Source organism: Euphorbia lathyris, chromosome 9 (genome assembly GCF_963576675.1).
Source record: "Euphorbia lathyris chromosome 9, ddEupLath1.1, whole genome shotgun sequence".
NCBI classification, from domain to species: Eukaryota; Viridiplantae; Streptophyta; class Magnoliopsida; order Malpighiales; family Euphorbiaceae; genus Euphorbia; species Euphorbia lathyris.
Window position 1 is genome coordinate 29645176 of NC_088918.1, and position 21128 is coordinate 29666303.

General features: G+C 36.0%; 1 protein-coding gene across 1 annotated transcript; it reads left to right on the forward strand.

Moving 5' to 3' along the window:
• Nucleotides 1-8922: 8922 nt before the first annotated feature.
• On the forward strand, nt 8923-10254 carry LOC136207317 (protein CANDIDATE G-PROTEIN COUPLED RECEPTOR 7-like). The gene is made up of 2 exons (XM_065998595.1): nt 8923-10128; nt 10162-10254. The coding sequence occupies exons 1-2, from the start codon at nt 8923-8925 to the stop codon at nt 10252-10254; spliced, it is 1299 nt and encodes a 432-aa protein (XP_065854667.1).
• Nucleotides 10255-21128: the final 10874 nt, after the last annotated feature.

Sequence of the window (21128 nt, forward strand, 5' to 3'; positions counted from 1 at the left end):
TATAGTATGAGAAATGCTATAGAGCTCCCACTTGCTTTCTTGTAAATGCAAGCTTCTTCGCAATTTTGTTCGAAACCAAATTGTTTTATGGTTTCGTCAAAACGCTTTAAGCTTCTAGATGCTTGCTTGAGTCCATAAATGGATCTCTGAAGTTTGCAAACTTTATTTGCATCATTCGATATGAAACCTTCAAGCTGCATCATATATACATCCTCAAGCAGGTTTCTGTTTAGGAAAACTGTTTTCACCAATGTTATCAGGTTCGGACCGGACCGGCCAGTTAGACCGGTTGAACCAGAAACCGGCCAAACATCCGGTCCTCACCCCTCCGGTTTGTCGAACCCTCAAAAAACCAGAGAGACCCGGATTTAAACCGGAACCCGGCAGTTCGGCCGGGAACCGGTATGACTTCAGGTCGGTAAAAAAATAAACTTTAAATCAGTGCATGATTTCGCTGACACTGAAGAAGGCTATAAAGCCTCAATGACCACCAATTACTCATCCCTGAGGCTTTATTTATAGCACCTCTCTTGTTTCTGCTTTTGTATATATACGATGTGGGATTTGATCACATCCCCACACCCTCCTCCGCCTTTTCTTCTATACCTCTCCACCATTCATTGTTTTATTTTATTTTTTTAGTATTACATTTTTTTTTTGCTACTTAAATCTCTTAGGTTTTTTATTATTAAATTTTTTTTTTGAAAAGTTTATTATTAAATCTTTTAAATTTTCTACATATAAATAATGTTAGTTTATTAAGTTCCATTAATTATATATATTTAATATATAAATATTATTTATTTATTTATTACGTCATCCGGTTCGACCAATCCGAGTCATCCGATCCGACCAAGTGACCCGTGACCCAGTCATCAATCCGGTTTGATGTCCAGTCCGGTTCTGATAACATTGGTTTTCACATCCATTTGCCAAATCTCATAATCAAAATAAGCGGCAATTGCAAGCATGATTCTGATTGATTTGGACATAGCCACAGGAGAGAAAGTTTCGTCATAATCAATTCCTTGCTTCTGACAATATCCTTTCGCTACTAACCTAGCTTTGTAGGTGCTAACCTTTCCATCCATGTCTGTTTTCTTTTTGAGGATCCACCTGCACCCAATGGGTATTATCCCTTCGGGTGGATCAACCAAAGTCCACACTTGGTTAGTATACATGGAATCCATTTCAGAATCCATGGCCTCAAGCCATGCTTTAGAATCTGGACTAGTAAGAGCCTCTTCATAGTTTTCGGGTTCGTCATCTAACACGGGAACCTCATTATCATCTCCCACTAGAAAACCATATCTAACTGGGAGTTCACGAACTCTTTGTGATCTACGAATAGGTGGCACTGGAGTCTCATCTAATAGGACTTCTTCGGGTACCTCAACCGCCTCTGTTGTTTCAGTCGGTGTTTCTTCTTCTTGAACTTCGTCAAGTTCAATCATGCTTCCTTTTTGTGTTTCTTCGAGAAACTCTTTCTCTAAGAAGGTTGCGTGCTTGGATACTATTACTTTCTGATCATCTGGATGATAGAAGTAATATCCCATAGTTTCCTTAGGGTATCCAATGAAGAAACATTTATCAGATTTCGAATCTAGTTTGTCGGACGCAATGCGTTTGACAAATGATGAACAACCCCATACTCTCATAAATGAAAACACGGGTTTCCTACCAACGAACAATTCATATGGTGTAGAACTAGCGGATTTAGTTGGTACTCGATTTAGGGTGAAGAGGGCAGTTTCTAAGGCATAGCCCCAGAACGTCTTTGGAAGTAAGTGTTGGTCCCGTGTGATTAGTTCCAAGGGGGGGGGTTAAGAACTAATATAACTTTTTCTTGTTTAATTTGATAAGCTGACTTATAAATTTTTATGAGTTGGTGAACTCGGCTTTTGGTCAGCTTGGTGAGATATGTTTCAAGACAGCTTTAGTCAGATGTTGACTAAGGTTGTTTTCTTGTAAGTTAGGAATTGACACTCTTGGAGGTCAGCTTCTAACTCAGCACCACTTATTTACTCAGGGTCAGCTTAGGCAATTTATATGCTGAGTAAATAAAACAAACAACACATGCAATTTATATATATATATTAAGAGAGAGTTTAGAGATTACTCAGTATCACTTATCCTGGTTCGGCCTCTCTGCCTACGTCCAGTCCCCAGAGTCCTCCAGACTTTTTGAATCCAATACTGAGCTCTTTAACAGTAGAGCACAAACCGATTACAAGGCAGTTGAATATGCAAGAGTACCTTCCTCTATTCGTCTACTCAACTCCTACTAAGTGCTACAACCCAGCACCTAGATTTCTCTACCACTGAATACTTACAACCAAGCACTCAGCACGACACTCTCAATATTACAATTGATAAACACTTGTTCTCTTTTCAGTAAAGAACACTTTAGAAGATTACAGAGAATCACTCTAGCATTTACACAGGGAATAGAAAGTTTGGTGTAAGATCTTTCTTGTATTTGAGTGCTTTTGAAATTGTTTCTTTCTCTCTTGTGTTTTTTTTTTGTTAATCGGCAATGATCCAAGGTTCTTGATTGTCCTTTTATAGATGGAAATCTGCAGATGGATCATTTGAATTGTTTTAGCCGTTAACACCAAAACGGCTCTTTTGGGGAACATCTTCTGGTCAGCTTCAGACTGTTCAGGCCATTCCCTTCCTCTATTTTCTTCAGGCGTCAGGCTTTGTCTTCTTGCGTCAGACTTGTCTTTTTGTGCCAGTTGTCTTTTACCAATAATCCATTGACCCATACATCTCGGAATCTGTCTTCTGTGTATTTCCAAGATTTCAATTATTGGTGCAGAGGGGCGGTAATCATTGTCCTTTAGCAAACGACTCTTTCATGCTGTCCTGAAGATACACTCAGCTTTGTTAGACGAACGTTAACACGGCTTCTTATGCTGAGCTTTATTCTCTTTGTGTTGGGTTGTTATGACTTGGTCTTTTGGTGCTAAGGTTAATTTCACCCAGCTTGATATTTTAGGCTTCCATGCTGACCTTCATTTCACTTAGCTTCTTCTGTTCATCTCATGCTGACGTTGTCCTGTCCTTATCTTTATATATATATTTTTACTCAATATTGAACAAACATATTAGTATAATAAAATCAAAGCACTTAAATTTAGTTATCCCTTAATCATGGATGATTTTGTCAAATCAAAATCTTGTGGAAAGGTGTTTCAACAAACTCTCCCATTTTGATGTTGGCAAAATACATAATTATGGAACTCAGTTTTGAAATTCCCCATGATTGAATCATTTTTCATATTTCTGAAGTTGCTCCCCCGTAAAGGTTGCATCTATTAATTTAACTCTAAACCTTCCAAGATTTAATTGAGATAAATTAAAAAGACTTGTACTGACTAAAATTACTTCTAGACCTTTTAAGGTCAAGTTTATTAGAGTTCAGGTCAGCTTTCAGAAATGGTCAATTTATGAAACATTTTATTACTTCAGTTTCGTTATGGTTTGTTTGTTCAAATTTGGACAGTTCAATATATAATATATACTACTAAGCATGATATGAAGATAAGGTGGATAAAGTAATGCTTATCATAAATTTGCTCAGCAAAAACTATAAATATTAAGCATAGAATGAGGTATGAGCTAAGTTCTAGACTAGTCTATAGTCTACTTCTTCTTCTTCAAGTTGACTTGTGCTTGATGGTCAGATTTATATACTCCTTTGCCTTTATCTTTACTCCCAGATGCACCACCTAGAAGCTGAGTTCCTTCTTGGCTTTTCTCCCCCGTTTTGCCATCATCGGGTTTATAAAGGAAGGTATCGTTGCTAGCAGCAGTGGAGAGGACATTCGTGTAACGTTGGATCCTCTTTGTGCTTTCACGCAAGCCATCAATTACAGGTACACTGTCATCTTGGACATGGCGAGGAACCCGGAGAGAGCTGCTAATCATGCTGAGTAGGCATTCATATTATTTGCTAAGCCAGGTGAGCGAGCTGGTGAGCTGAGCAAAAGATTGGTGGTACATCTTCAGCATGGCAGAGTCATAAAAAATGCGCTGAGCATTGTTGATGCGCATTGCCTTCATAATTTCTTGGGAAAAGCTCAAGAGTTGACCATTGGAGACTGGGTCAACATCCATCTGTGCTTTGTTGACGTTGAGTAGACTTACTGCTTCACTCAGTTGGTCAATTGTACACTGAAAGGAGGAGGAGACTAACTCACGCGTACAAGTCAGCTCAGCATTGAGCTTGGTAAAGCATTCTTGGAGTTCAGCAGATGTGGCATACTCAGTATTAACCGATGCGCCAAGATTGGGAATCGAAGCTTGTAGTGGATTTTGGTGGATTTTTTGGCAGGCCGGCGTGGATCTTGTCAAAGTGGTTTTCTGATCTTGGGAGAGAAGTTAAAAATAATTAATTAATAAATTTAATTAAATGTCACGTGTGATGATTTTATTGGCTATAGTATATCACATCAAATATGATGTGGTATGCGTAGCATATACTAAAATTTCTCCTCAACTTCAGTTTATCTCCATGAAATAATTCAATTTTGAATTTGTCAACGAATTCAAGAGCAAAAGGACACTAGAAACGTGACGTGATTGACTCATCACCCGTAGTTATCTTTCACCGCTGATCGAAACAACACGGAACTACCACCTAGCCGAGTGAAACGACACGTGATTGGCAATCAACAAGGTGGTAGCCATGTGTCACCTAGGATGCAGTCACATATTGTTTCGGTCAACTAGGTGGCAGTCACGTGTTGTTTCGGTCAGTTATGAAAGTTCACTACTGCTAACGTGGAAGTCATGTCATGTTTTCAGTGTCTTTTTGCTTTTGAAATCATCGGAGTAACTTTATTGGGCTAAATTTTAAAGTTGAATAATTTTATGGAGATAATTTGAAGTAGAATGAACATTTTGAGACAATCATGAAAGTTGAGTGACCAACGATGTATTTACCCTAAGATAAATATGTTAAACTTGAAGTATATGGGGCTAAATTAATAAATTGGATTCCCAATCAGTCCTAGAGTTTGAGTCAAAGTGTGGAGTTGCACCACCAGTACTGTTGGCTCATTTCCCGGTGCTTAGACCTACGGGACAGAAATTGAGAGATCCTCTTTTCCACATTTATTCTTAAAGTAATTCGCATAATCTTTTTCCTTGGATCATCACTAGTTATGTGCTTCCTGCACATATTCAGAATATTTTATTTGAAGATTATAACATAACTGTTTTTTTACTGAAATTAAACTAAATTAACTGAACTGAATGCTACTGAACAGAACTAAACTGGACTTAACTTAACTTAAATGATATATTATATAAGGGTGCACATGGTCGGTTAACCAGTCCATTAATAAAAACCATTAACCAGTCCATTTAATTCGGTTAACTATATTTCGGTTAGCTTATTGCTTCGATCGGTTAACCTATATTTCGGTCGGTTAACCATTAGTGACTTTTCATAACAAATATCACTTTAAATCTATAATTATTGACTTTAAAATAAATATATAATTATTTAAATATTAAATAAAATATTGAACTTCAAATTTAATTAACAAAATCGCAAAAACAAATAAATTTTAAGTTATTTTAATATTTTTAACTTAAAAATTCAATATAAATATGTATATTTATATATTGATAATTAAATTTCTACATATATTTATATTGGTTTTATGTGTATCGATACACAATCGGTTTATTTTTCGGCTTCGGTTAACCATCGATTTTTGAAATGAAAAAACGTAAACTAGTCCACCGATTACGGTTAACCTATTTTTCGGTTTCGGTTTCGGAAATCGGTTTTTTTTGTTTTCCGGTTAGTTATGTGCGGCTCTAATATTATATATAAATAATTATAATAAAAATGATAAATTATAGGTGTCCGCTATGGTTACTTTGCTTTTTACAAAGTACCGTTACTTGGTATGGTTTTAACCATTGGATTAATTTTCTGCTCCATCATCCAATGGTGAAAACCACACCAAGTAACGGTACTTTGTAAAAAGCAAAGTAACCATAGCGGATACCTTATAATGATGAATTATATATAAATAATTTTTTTTAAATGAAATTGGTTGCATGGAGGAAGAGGCTGAAATTGGAGCCGAAGCCCCAAACCAAGCCGCCACCAAACACTGAACCGATATTATTAATAAAATAAAAAGAGTGTTAAACACACCCAAAATGAAACCAAGAAAACGAGACCAAAAGAAATGAAAAAAAACAAGCACTAACGGCTAACACGGAAGTACTCCGTCCCACTCATGTCCCGTTGCATAAAAGGAGAACAAAAGTCTAGAGCTGTGAACCACCACTAGGAAGAATCTGTAGAGACTGCGAACTTAGCCAAGGCGTCAACAACTATTAAATTATAATAAATTATATATAAATAATTATAATTATAATAAATATTGATAAATTATAATAAATAAATTATAAATTATATACAAATAATTATAATTATAATAAATAATGATAAATTATATATAAATAATATTAGATTATAAATTACAGTAAGACCTCTATATAGGAATACTCTATATAGGAATGACATCTATTTTGTTATAAAAAAAACACAGTCCCAACTTGGTAATAACTTCTATTACCAAACTCTATTAGCAATGTTATCAGAACCGGACCGGACATCAAACCAGATTGATGACTGGGTCACAGGTCACTTGGTCGAACCGGATGGCTCGGATTGATCGAACTGGATGATGTAATAAATAAATAAATAATATTTATATATATTAAATATATATAATTATTTTTATACATTATATATATCCAAAATAAATTATAAACAACTTTTGGTTTGTTAATTTATTTTTGTTAATTTGAGTCTTAAATATATAACGAATAAATTAAGTTCATAATAAATTGAAATATATCAGCGTATTCTATGCCATAAGATCTTTTTAAAAATATATTATAAATTCAAAACGGACAAATGATGAATGAGAAATTGATGCTCAAAGTGAACAACTTGAAATGGTTTGGAAGAAGATAAAATGAAATTAAGCATTCACATCCCACGTAGAAAAGAAATGAGAAATTTAACTAATTTATAAGTAAATGGGCTTTACAAGCCTTTAATCAATTACTAGGGAAAAGGCTCTCTCACGCGCATGGGGTGCAATCGATTGACCGTCGGATTAGGGACACACCCGCACGACGTGGGCGACGCGAATGCCGGACCGAAATAAATTATATATAAATAGTTATAATTATAATAAATAATGATGAATTATGATTATAGTAAAACCTCTATATAGGAATACACTTGGGACAAAACTATTTGTATAACAATTGGGAGGTTATTACTAAATAGAGTTTGGTATAATAAAAAATGTCAACAAATATAATTTTAAATTTTAAATAATACCACTTGAAATTGGTTAAGATTATCATAGGCATACATGGTTTATATATAATGTATAACAATAGACATTAATGGAATAAATTAAATATTTAGAATTTCAATTTAGAGTTTAGGTTTTCAATATATAGATAATTGAAAGAGTTTTATGGAAAAAATATAAACATCAATGAGAATACTAAATATTTATAATTTCAAGTTGTAGTTTGGGTTTCCAACTCGTAAATAATTTCAATAGTTTTTTTAATATTTTATGATTTAGTTTGAATTCTTAATATATACATATAAATATATAATTATTATTATATGGAGGCATACTTTCTAAAGGTGGGACTTGAAAAGTGTATAACAAATAACGTTTTGGAGGTTATTCCTATTTATAACTGGCCCAAGTTGGGACCGAGTTTTTTTATAACAAAATAGAGGTTATTCCTATATAGAGTATTCCTATATAGAGGTTTTACTGTACTTGTGAAAAATCCTTGATCAGAGCACTTCCCTGCGAGGCGCCGTTGGGATCGGCCGGGAACACTCCGATGCCAAAGTCAGTTAGTTTCAGTATTAATAGAGTTATTAGTATTATCAATGTCGGAGGTTTCTCCTTGATACTGATCTCTTTATTAATGGATATTAATTACTATTTAATTGTATTTATTCCCTTCATGGATGGTTATAAGTGCGTCTTTTGGACGGATCTCCATTACTTGCTCTCATCGGGCGTATCTTGCTATGACGTGTCTCGTCATGGTCTACGCAGCGTGGCATAATGCTAGAGACTTCTTCATTTTTCTTCATTATTTGCATATTCACCCCTGCATTAATCCTGCATTAATTACCATTAATTCCATATTAATCATGCATAAATCCCACTTTTATAAGGAATAATTGTTTGCCATTATTTCTATTAATTTTCTTTTATTCCCCATTCTAGAATAATTTGAATTGTTATCAAATTATATATAAATAATACTAAATTATAAATTATATATAAATAATTATAATTATAATAAATAGTGATAAATTACTGAACTGAAATTATATTAACTTAACTTAACTTAATTTAATTTAATTTTACTGAATTGAATGCTCCTGAACTGAACTGAAATTACTTATACTGTTCGTTTGTAGTTTGGTTCGTTGTCCCTTGTCTGAATCAAATTATATATATGTTATGCCTTGTTTAAATAATTAACAATTGTGCTTTATAATAATAAATTAATAATTTTCGCAATACTTTTTGTTACATTATCAATTAGTAACTGGTTAGTCAAGCAAAATAAATAATTAACTAAATAGTTTTTACCTTGTTTTACCAAATATAGACCATATAAATATAATTAATTTAAATTTAATAATGCAAGAGCAACACATGTCTTAAGATTGTTGCTTAAATCTCCAAAATCTTTGGCATAGAAACCGTTCTTCACTTATTTTTTACCATCTAAATCCAATTATTCTGATCTACACTCCCCAAATGTTGTCTTCCCTTCCCTTCTTCATCAAATCTCACACTCCTCCTTTTTTCTCTTAACAAAAACATTATGAATCTCCTCTCTAATTTCCCCAAAATCCACCATTTCCTATGCACAACATTCTTCCTAATCTCCAACATCCATTTCGCATTATGCGAGATCAAGGACACGCATATCCTCGACGATTCCCGCCCCATGATCATGTTCGAGCGATTCGGCTTCTCGCAAGGCGGTCACGTAGATATTTCGGTAAAAGACGTGTCGTGGAAGTCGAAGAATCCGAAAGCGGAATATAGCCCTTCTTCAATGGGATTTTTCCTAGCTAGAGATTCATCTTTTGTTAGGATCATAAACGAGTCACAACATGCTAAATCCTTTTGTCTCCTCTCGAGCCGGTATGTTAAACTCATTTTTCGATTCGACACCTTCACCGTTAATTCAACTAACAACGGTTCGATACTGATTGAAGATCCGGACGAATACAATCTAGTATTCGGTAATTGTCAACCCGAATTCGAAGTATCGATGTATGTACATACCGAAATGTACAACTTACAATATGGTATAAAAGATTTTCTCCCCGCTGGCCAAACCGAATTGCCGAGGCTTTATTTCATATTCTTTCTTATATACACATGCCTCTTTGTTCTATGGGTTTTCACTTGCATCAAACAACGCCCTACCGTCGACAAAATTCACATAATAATGGGTGCATTGCTCCTCGTCAAGGCACTCAAAATGATCTGCGCATCCGAGGACAAAATGTACGTAAGCAAAACCGGAACACCGCACGGATGGGACGTAGCATTTTACATTTTCGGGTTCTTTAAAGGAATAATGTTGTTTACGGTGATCGTCCTAATAGGAACGGGATGGTCTTTCCTAAAGCCGTACCTTCAGGAAAGGGAAAAAAATGTACTTATGATAGTAATTCCTTTACAAGTACTTGAAAACATAGCTTATGTTGTAATAAGTGAGACAGGGCCAGCAACTAAGGATTGGATGACATGGAATCAGTTGTTCTTGTTGATTGATATAATATGTTGTTGTGCAGTGTTTTTTCCGATTATCTGGTCGATTCGGAGCCTGAGAGAGGCATCGAAAACGGACGGGAAAGCGGCGAGGAATCTACAGAAATTGACACTATTTAAGCAGTTTTACATATTTGTGGTTGGGTATTTGTACTTTACAAGAGTGGTGGTATCATCAATAGGGGCATTGCTTGATTACAGATATGAATGGGTGATGAATGCGCTAGCGGAGGCAGCGAGTTTGGTGTTCTATGTGTTTATATTCTCTAACTTTCAGCCAACTGAGAGGAATCCATACTTATTGGTTGATGATGAAGAAGAGATGGTTGCAAGCCAAATTTTGCAAGATGATGATTCTTTTGAACTCTAGATTTTATCATTCTATTCTTTTGTTTTAGATTAACTTTTGCATTCATCAATGTTGCTTCATATGCTCTCACAATTTTTATTTTAACTTTTTTTTATATTTTCTAGATAATTGTTAATTATATATTAGTTTTAGCTAATTGTATGCAATAGATTTGATAAATTCATCAATTTTTAAATGTTTGTTCAATCTTTTATCACTTGTTAAGAAATCATTACAAAGCATCGCAGTTTAATTCGGTGAGCAAATAGAAAACTGCTTATGATATAAAATTTCATTACACTTTTTGGATCAATTTTTTTCCCTAGCACATAAATTTAAAGGAGCTATCTTGTTCCCCAAATTCCAATCTACTAGAAATAGAGAGCCGGAACCACCACTAATTGGGGTGGTTCCGGAGGTGCCTTGCACCCCTTGTCTTCATTCGGCTTAATTGATTGATTGATCACTTAAGTATTTAATCAAAATAGATTTTAATTGATAATTTAATCACTTTTAAGTATTTGATAAAACACTTCCCACTAGTTATGAGAAAACTTCATAGCTCGATTGGAGTTTAGAAATGTTTCAGTTTTTTCTATAGAGAGATTAAGTGTCTGTTTGATTCTTCGTTTTATAACTTATTTTTTATTTTTTCAGCTTAAACAGCAGAATGATATTTTTTTATTAAGATTAAAAAACATATGCTTGTAGCTATTTCCAAAGTAAAATAAGTTAACTTTTATTAATTACCAGCGTTAGCAAATTATAATAGCAACAACAAATAGGAAAATCCTAGCTAATTTAAATCAAATAGGCCTTAAAGAAGAATTAAATCCCAAAGTGGATCTCAACTCCTTTGCTATTCGAGCCAAAACCTAGCTCACCATGTAATTTGGATTGGAAAGAAAATAGACCTTACACAAGAGAAAACATAATTAATTTCACCCACAATCAATTAAGTATCAGATTTAAAACGTTAATGTTGCATAACTTCATTTCCGAACATTAAACTCATCTAACTTTGCATTTGATTTCTCATATAATTATTTTAATTGGATTTTGGTAATAACAGTCACATCACATTTTGTCGGTCTTCTGTCGGTGATGATGATCACCAACACAATTTTGGTTATCACCGACGGATTATTCCGTCGGTGATAACGTTTTTTCTTGTAGTGTAGACACATAAACAATACGTCAGACAAATTTTTTATGTGAATTGATTTTTTCTTTTAAATGATATATCACCAAGCCAACTACATTATAAAGATAACTAGTCGTGAACCCGTGCGATGCACGGGATATGGAACTTTTATATAATTTAGATAAATAAATAAATTGACATATTTATTTTTAAGTAATTTTATATCATACTATGAAAAAAAATTATATTATGTACATTTGAAATTAATATATATTTTTTATTTTGAGGAGATATATATTTTTTATTGATAATTCTTTTTTTAAGTAAAGGTTGGGTTACAGGCTAAGATCGGAATGCAAAGATCCCAACTAGGTTGGCATCTTCACAAAACCAAACAAAAACCTAGACCCGAATTTTATTAAAATGAGGAAAAAATACAGGAAAAAAATTAAGAGAAACGAAATTGTTCTAAACAATACATATCATCAGAAATAAATCTATTGCAAAAAGCTGGTGCAGAATTCCACCAAACAATATGATCTGTTGTGACGCCAAATTTAGCCAATGCATCAGCCGTTCTATTTCCTTCGCGAAAAATATGAGTAACATTTAGATCCATAAAAGAACAATACCGGAGACAAGTAATCCAATCCTGTCGCAACGTCCATGGAACAACTAAAGAGCGCTTCCTAAGCAAATTTACCACATAAACAGAGTCGCATTCCACCCATAATTTGTGCCATCCTTTTTCCCAAGCAATCTGAATAGCAAAAATAACGGCTTTCAATTCGGAAATATGCGCAGAAGGGGTATCCACTCGAAACGCAAAACAACCCCGAGAAAATCCTCGAGTAGTGCGAAACACCCCCCCTGCTCCCCCCATTCCTGTATTAATATTTGCAGAACCATCTGTGTTAACTTTGAGCCATCCCGGTGGAGGACGAACCCAAGTAACACTCACTATATTAGGAGCTCGAGGGGGTCTAAGGGGAATGTGTAACTGCCTAAGAATACGAAGCTCATCAACATTGTTTTTCATATGACCTTTATTACCAATACCGCCTTCACGAATCATAATCCAAAGCCTACGAAGCACAAGATGAATTGATGGTGTTTCATTCTCAAATATCGCTTTATTTCTAGTGTACCCCAAAATCCAAATCAAACTAACAACTCCAATTGACCATAACAAACCCACTTGAGAACTGAAGCTATGATTTAAACAATTCAAGATAAGAGTAACTAGAGAATCCGTCAATATGATATGTTTACCAAAAAGAGAGCCCAATGCTCTCCAAGCAGTTTGAGAAAAGGGACAATGAACCAGAATATGTTCAATTGATTCCGATGCCGCTTTGCATAACATACAACGGGAAACAATAGGTATGCCACGCTTCTGCAATTGGTCATGCGTGGGCATGTAACCCAATAAAGCCCTCCAGCAAACGATCGAACGAGAAGGAGGAATGACTTCAGACCAGATAAACTTGCACCATTGAACCTTTGCTGCATTATTACCTAATGAAAAATAGAAATCCTTGACAGTAAAAATACCTGAAGAAGAATATGTCCAGACGCAGAAATCCTCATCATCACCGCCACGCCTAATCTCCATAATATGTTGTTGTAAAACCTGTGGAAGTTGCTGCAGATTTATCCATGAATCTCCATCAAGATATTCCTCAACGCTATTAAATCGAGTACGTTGGATATTACGGGGCAGATTTAATTGTTCACCCACCGAGGGCTTAATCCATAATTCACTCCAGAAATTCAGCTTTGAATTATTACCTATCCACCAATGAGATTGATCCCTAAGAATATAGTAGACCTCTCGGATTGATGGCCAAATCGAAGAATTAGAAATTACAGCTTTCGGGAGCCCAGAAAGCGTAAGAAAACGCTGTTTTAAAAGAATTGAAACTAAAGAGCTCCCAGTAAGTAATTCCCACGCCATCTTGCCAAGAAGAGCCTTATTAAATCGAAGCAAATCTTTTATGCCTAGACCTCCATTCTCAATTGGACTACAACAAACTTTCCACGGAACAGTAACAAGTTTTCTTGTGTCAATACAGCCAGTCCACAGAAAATTCCTAATACAATTATTCACCCTTTTCAAAAGCTCCATTGACCACTTGTAAATAATAAAGGAATGAACAAAAGCCCATGTCAACACTGACTTGATCAAACTTAACCGACCCGCAAATGAAAGAGAAGTTCCTTTCTATTTACTAAAATTAGCCAGGAACCTATCCGTAAGAGGATGTAAATGGCAACGCTTAGGAGCTCCGATAAAAAGTGGGACGCCAAGATAAGAGAAAGGCAACCCCTGCAGCCGAATGCCAATTAAATTCGCCAAAAAAGCAGCACGTTGGGCTGAAGTATGCTTTCCAAAATACACAGCCGACTTTCCCCAATTAACAATCTGCCCTGAAAGAAGACCGTAAAACTCAAAAAGTTTTTTAATAGTGCGCATATTCCGGACGGTAGCTTTGCCAAAAAGCAATATATCATCAGCATATAACAGATGTGAAGGAAAACAAACCCCACGGGCAAACAACATGTTATCAAACTCACCACTTGCTTCTAATTTAGTGATCCAACGACTAAAGAAATCCTCAACAAGACCAAATAAAATAGGAGATAGAGGATCTCCTTGACGAACCCCATATGAGCAACTAAAATAGCCCCGAGAACGGCCCCCAACAAGAATCGAGACTCGAGAAGAAGAAAGGATATTAAGGATCCATTCTCTAAACTGCAATGAAAAACCGAAAGCATCTAAGACTGCAAGCAAAAAACTCCAATCCAGTGTATCAAACGCCTTTTGAATGTCAATTTTCAAAGCCATATTACCGCCAAAACAACGTTTGTCTAAAGAATTAATCCCTTCTGAAGCTGTAGAAATACAATGGTGGATACTTCGATTTTTAATGAACCCGAACTGGTTTTCAGAAACAATGCGAGAAGCAATAATTGCAAGTCTGTCTGCGAGAATTTTAGAAATAATTTTAAAACTAAAATTACTCATAACAATTGGTCGATACTGATCTACTCGGCTGGCACCCTCGACTTTAGGAATTAAAACCATGAGATTAGAATTCATACCAGGAAGAATATGATCGTTGTTAAAAAAACTTTTAACCATATTACAGACATCAGAACCAACAATGTCCCAAAAAGTTTGAAAAAAAAACCCTGTGAAACCATCAGGCCCAGGTGCACTGTCTTTATCCATACTAAAAACTGAAATTCGAATTTCCTCATTTGAAGGACATCTCGCCAAAGCAATATTGTCTTCTGTTGTGACAGAATGGGGCATAACATCCACAACTACTCCTAAATCCACTGAAGTGCTATGACTAGTAAAAAGTTGGGAGAAATAATTCACCACATGTGAAGAAATAGCTTCCATTGAGTTCGTAATTTCTCCATTAATTTCCATAACATCAATTCCAACCCGCAATTTTTTTATAGCAGCAACGCGGTGGAAGAAAGACGTGTTTCGATCCCCATCTTTTAACCATTTAACCCTGCTCCGCTCTTTATAGAAAGATTCTTTCCTTTGAAGCTCAAATTCAAGGCTAGCGTGAGCTAAAAGCTCTTGCTCATGGAGATCTGACTGGAATCCCACATCTTCAAGATGATGTTGAACCGCAGCTAATTTCTCACTTGCAACACGAATATTTTCATCAAGCAACCCAAAAACATTACGATTCCAAATTCTAAGAATGGGACGTAAGGTACGCAATTTATGGCATAGAAGTTGCGTAGGAGGTAACGAGGTTTGTGCATCAGCCCAATGCTGAGAAATTACCCCATGTAGAAGAGGATGAGTAACCCACATAGAAAGGAATCGGAAGCGAGAAACATGAGGATCACCACGAGAACATTGATCGATAAATGTCGCGGAAGTGCAACACAAGAAATTGAATCCCAAAAATCCATAAAACCTGCCGAGACCATTGATCGATCCAAACGGCACTCAACCCTTGCAGAACCTAATCTACCATTACACCAAGTGTACTTTGCACCAACTGTATCGACATTAAAAAAACCGCACATGTCAATGAATGACCAAAAATCAACACAAGACGAACTAACCGGTAAGGCACCTGTCTTCTCATGTGCTCCGACGATTGCATTAAAATCTCCTATAATTAACCAACTATTTGGAGATGAATCGCAAAGGCCAATAACATCTGACCAAAGAGATAAACGACGAGAAATTAAATTGCTGGCATAGACGAAGGTCGGACGCTGCACAGAACCCGAAATACTATAATCCACTGTGATATGCTGCTCATGCTCACGAATAATGGTGACCTGATGAGAGATTCTTGCAAATAGCCACAAAGAGGGAAAGTTTCCAACATTCCTGGCAATCAACTTCAACCCCAGACTACTCCAAAGTCTCGTCGGAATACTATCGAACTGAACCATTGGCTCAGCAATACAAACGAAATCAGGTTTATTTTATGAACAATAAAGAGTAAGAGCTCGCTGTGTACTAGGGTTATTCAAACCCTGATAATTCCAATAAAGGACAATCATGGATAATATCTTCCCAGTTTCTTGCGCTCTCTTTTAGGGTGCATTGATTTAGAGGAATTAATCTCAATTGACCGATGATTTAAATCCGAAGAAACAACCTCATCTTCATCTGCCCATGAAACACGCTTTGAATTCTGAAATTCTGAGTTTGAAGGTGATAACTCTGAAATAATAATTTCATTGTTTGTGCTCCCATCCATGTTGGATAAAAGATCAAATCTATTAGGAGATAAAATGTCAGCTTGTGGCGAGTCCGGAAAAACAATACTCACCGGACGAGGGACATTAACATTATAACGTTTACTAATTGGTGGTAACCAGTTGGTTATCGTTTTAATACCACTTCCCATCCCATCTTCTTCCTCCAAATCAGATGATGAAGAGCTATTAATTTCTTCAACAATAACGTATTCTCCTGAAACATGGTCACAGACTCCTTGAGGTACCGACTGTTTAAGGGCATCAGTAATATTTTTAAGAATACCAGAGACAGGAATGTCATCATTACTTTGATCACGAACTTTTTTCCAAATTTTAATGTTGTCCGGTTCTCCTGAATTATTCCTAGGAGTATTAGATTTTTGTCCATCAAAAGTATCTGATTCCGATTTAGATTGAGCCGTGGAACGTTTACGGGACACAATTAAGCGTTTAAATTTTGACGTAATAGAGACTACGGCTGTATCATTCTGATTTGAAACGTTATTATCAGAGATTTGTTTGCATTGATATGCAACATGCCCTATAGTCGAACATTGTTTACAAAATTTTGGCAAATCTTCGTATACAACCTGAATCCATAGTTTTTTGCCATCTCTTTCAATCCCAACCTGTGTCTGTAATTTACTCGCCATATCAACATCCAGCAATATCCTAGCAAAATGTCCATAATCTCCTTCTAAAGTAGCTCGATCAATTTTAATAAGACCACCAAGACAACGAGCAATGTCCGAGAGGATCACAGGGTCCCAGTAAACCCAAGGAAGATTGTAAAGTCTTACCCATATCTGAGCAGTAGTTGTTTTTTGAGATAACGGGTCAGAATCTGGGGTCCATGGTTGAATGCGGAAAACTCCTGGTTTGAGTCCAATGATTCCACGACTGCGAACCAGTTGTTTAGCTTCTTCAGAGGGAAGTAAAACATGATAAAAACCCTTTCCTAAAGAGATCAAACGCCATGGGACAGAAATTCCCCATGCTTTCGTTAGATTTGAACGAAGATCATCAAGTTTCCATGGTGTTTCTCCTTTATTCAAGTTTAATCGTCCAATTAAAGAGTGATTACATAACTGTATCCGTTTTTCAAAAGCCTTCTGATTAATCTTCACAGACTTGTATTCCCCGTCATCAGAAATCACGGCTTCAGAGACCGGAGGGACAAGTGAAGATGAAGCAACCACAGAAGCAAAAGATTTATGATTTATAACAGAACTAGAACGTTTTTTATAATCAGCAAACATTTTTCCAATTCTATGATCAACTACAGGTCGAAGAACGGGTGAAACCGGCCCAGCCATGGTGGCCGGGACGGCGAGGGAAAACTTCGATCTTAATATCAGATTTAAATAAATCTAAAGTCAGATATGTTGTTTGAATTGCAATCACACCACAACAAGAATATGATCTTTACTTTCTTCCTATTTTTCTCAAACCAGTAATACACATATATGTCGACATAACAGATCCGCGAGCGAACCGGCGACGGTACAGATCCGCGAACCACAGAGATCCGAAACAGCGGCAGGAGGAACGTCAGCGAAGAGAGGAAGGGGGCGACGGCAGAGAAGATCCAAAACCCAAACCGACCGGCGACGGAACAGATCCGATACAACAGCAGACGGCGGCACTGCGACGGAGCTGGCGGAAGGCAACGAGTCGATGGCAGTGAGCGGATGACGACGAAGACGACGGCTGACGCAGATCGGCGATGGACTGGTGGTTCGAGGGATGACGCGACACTGCAAAGTCCAACGGCGGTTTCAGATCGGCCTTTTATTGATAATTCAAATTAAATTAAATTAATTTGAAAATAATTGATTAATTTTTTTATAGAATTTAATTAAAGGTGAATGATTTATTTATTTTTACAAAATTCAATGATTTGTATCTTTTAGTAATTTGAATATATTTTCAATTTTTTTTAATAATTGAATTGTTTGAAATAATAATAATAAAATAGGAGATTAGTTAAGAAATATATTAGAATATAATGAAAACCCAAAATTTGAATTAAACTACAATTAAAATTAAATATTAAATCTACGATATAAAAGAATTATAATATATGTCAACATCGATATATTATGCTATAAACTATTACAATCAATACTTTTCTAATGTTGCACATGAAGAAACTTTATCAATTCAATATGTTACATATAAAAAAATAAAATTGATAAGAATTAGTCACAAATTCATCTTGATGATAATTATTTTGCTTGATGGAATTTCATGATCACCAAGTATTCGAACTCAATTATTCATCCTACTACAATAACTCAATATATCCAATTGAATCAGCTTAAGGTGATGATTTCTCCTATTTTCATCTCATAATATCTCATCAAGATATTCAATCAATTTGTTCTTCATTCTTTCACTGTATAGAATATCATTCATGCTCCCAAATATCACTTATTTGACTTCATTAATATTTTCTAATAATTATATATTTTTGAATTTCGTAAGTAAGAAAAACAAATAAAAGAATAGAAAACAAAAATGAAATGACAAAAAAGATAATTAGGAGAGAACTATCTTTCTTTTTTTTCCGAAAATAAGTGAGAATGTCAAGATATAAGCATATAAAGAGGGGAGTGGAAATATTTTTTGCCCATTAATTAAAAATTTCGTTTTTTTTAAAGAAAATTTTTATTTTTTCTTAATGAAGAATTAATTCCATAAATTAATTTTAGTTAAATAGAATTAAATCGCAGTTGTAACTACTTAGTACAAAAAAACATTTTATAATTAATATGTGAAATTAATTCCATTAATTAGAATCATTATACTCAACATTTGAGAATTTGAAGAGATTCAAATAATAATATTTTTTTAATTAATATTTTCCAACAACTTGTCTATGATCATGTTTCATTTTCATCTGTTAAAAACTCTTGAAATACTAATACTTTTGTACAAACACAATATAATAGTTAAAAACTATATAAGCCAATGTTAAATTTTAATTTTTGACACTTTTGTGTTTCCCGATTTTAGTTGTTTATGCATCTTCTATTTCTATCAGATTTCTTCAATTGGAGATATCAGTTTGAAAAGAAAAAGACAAATAAAAAAGAAAACATGAATGAGATAGCGAGATGTATAGAACCTGGGTAGCGGCAGAAATGGATCTGAAAGATGAAACTACAACAACTATTGTTTAATAAAAAATAAAACAACAATACAATTAAGAACAAAATAACTACAACATATAAAAAAATCGAATAATTACATTCAGAAATATAATACTGTCTATCATGACCAATGAATATAGTGGTGGAATACTATCTATCATGCTTTATATAGAAGTTTATGTGGGCTGCTATATACCGCCATGCTTATACTTTCTACCGCACTTTTTTGACAATTTTGCCCTCCTCATAATTTAAACTCAAAAACTCAAAACTCTCAAATCCTCTCTAGCTTTTTGGATTTTCAAAAAACCCGACCTAAAACGACATGCCGCCAAAGCCAGGAGCGGGTAAAGGCTTCATGAATGCTCCGATAAGTTTTTTTTGTTTAAAATTACTCCGAAATCACGGGTTCCGCCTCCGAATCGGAGGCAGAACCCGTATGAATATAGCCTAAACGGCGGCGCCGTGCCGTTTCCACCACGGGTGGAACGGACGAACTGCCCGTTCCACCCCTGGTGGAAACGGCACCCGCCGTTTGTTCCACCGTACGGTGGAACGAACGTCGCTATCGTTCCACCTGATGGTGGAACGATAGGCGCATTCGTTCCACCGTAAGGTGGAACGAGCATGGCCCCCAAGTCGGCCATATGGCCGACATGAGCGTCGAAACCGTTCGGCCCAGCGGCTGGACGGTTGCGGCGCTCTGTTTAGGCAAAAATGGGCCCGAAATTTTTTTTTTTTAAATAACTTCGTTCGACCCGGTCTGTAGCAATGCAAAATTATTAAAAAAATCAAAAAACGAGAAATTGAGTATATTTAAATAAAAATGTGTTATTTGCTTATATGTGTAAAATATTTTTGGTTTTACAGGCTGATAATGCTAAGGCCCGTTCTGGACAGAGACATACAAGGTCACGTGTTGTGACTGCCTCTGCCCGGAGGGAATGGGCGGAGCAGATATTAATGGGGGATGCCCAGAGGGCACAGCCTAAGGAGATGGCGGATGCTATGGAGATGGATGGAGATGACTCTATGCCTCCTCAGAGTTCATCCTCTGTGCGAGTACCTACTAAGACCATACCGAGGGGGCATGACGGACGTTTTGCTACTACAGCAGGGTCGTCTTCGGGTGAGAAATTTAAATTTAATTATTATTATGTGATTTATTCGTGATTATTATAAAATATACGAATATAATAAATGAGTTTACTGTAATTTCAGGTAGCAGCAAGCGCTCGAGGAGTGATGGAGAGGATGACTGGATCGTGAAGACCCCGGTTCCTGGGGGTCCATCTGATGGTCTTGTGATCCCAAGCTTCCTGGGACATATTGCCAATGCTATCTGGAGCGGGCAGGATAGGGGCCTCCTCAGGTGTCAGACACGATCATTATATTATGGGAAGCTGTGTGTATGGTACAGTGGTGCTTCTCAGCAGATCCAGAAGCGTATAGAGTCAACTGGGTTGTCCCATTTACCCAATATCATGTATGGCCACATCGATGCACCCCTGATTGCGGCCTTTGTGGAAAGGTGGTAGCCAGACACGTCATCATTCCACATGCCGTTTGGTGAGATGAGCATTATATTGCATGATGTGTGGCAGATTTTGCGCATCCCCATCGATGGGGCTATGGTGACTACTGATGCGAGTGTTGAGGAGCTTCAGTCTTGTGTGATGGAGTTGTTTGGTATGACTCGGGAGGAGTTGCTGAAGGGTCACTACTATAATGGCGGTATACGAGCGGCTTCAGTCCTGGATTATTGTCAAGGAGATCGGATTGCTGATGCACATGCTACTGCTTGGACGTTTCTGATGCTCGGTTGCACATTGTTCGTGGAC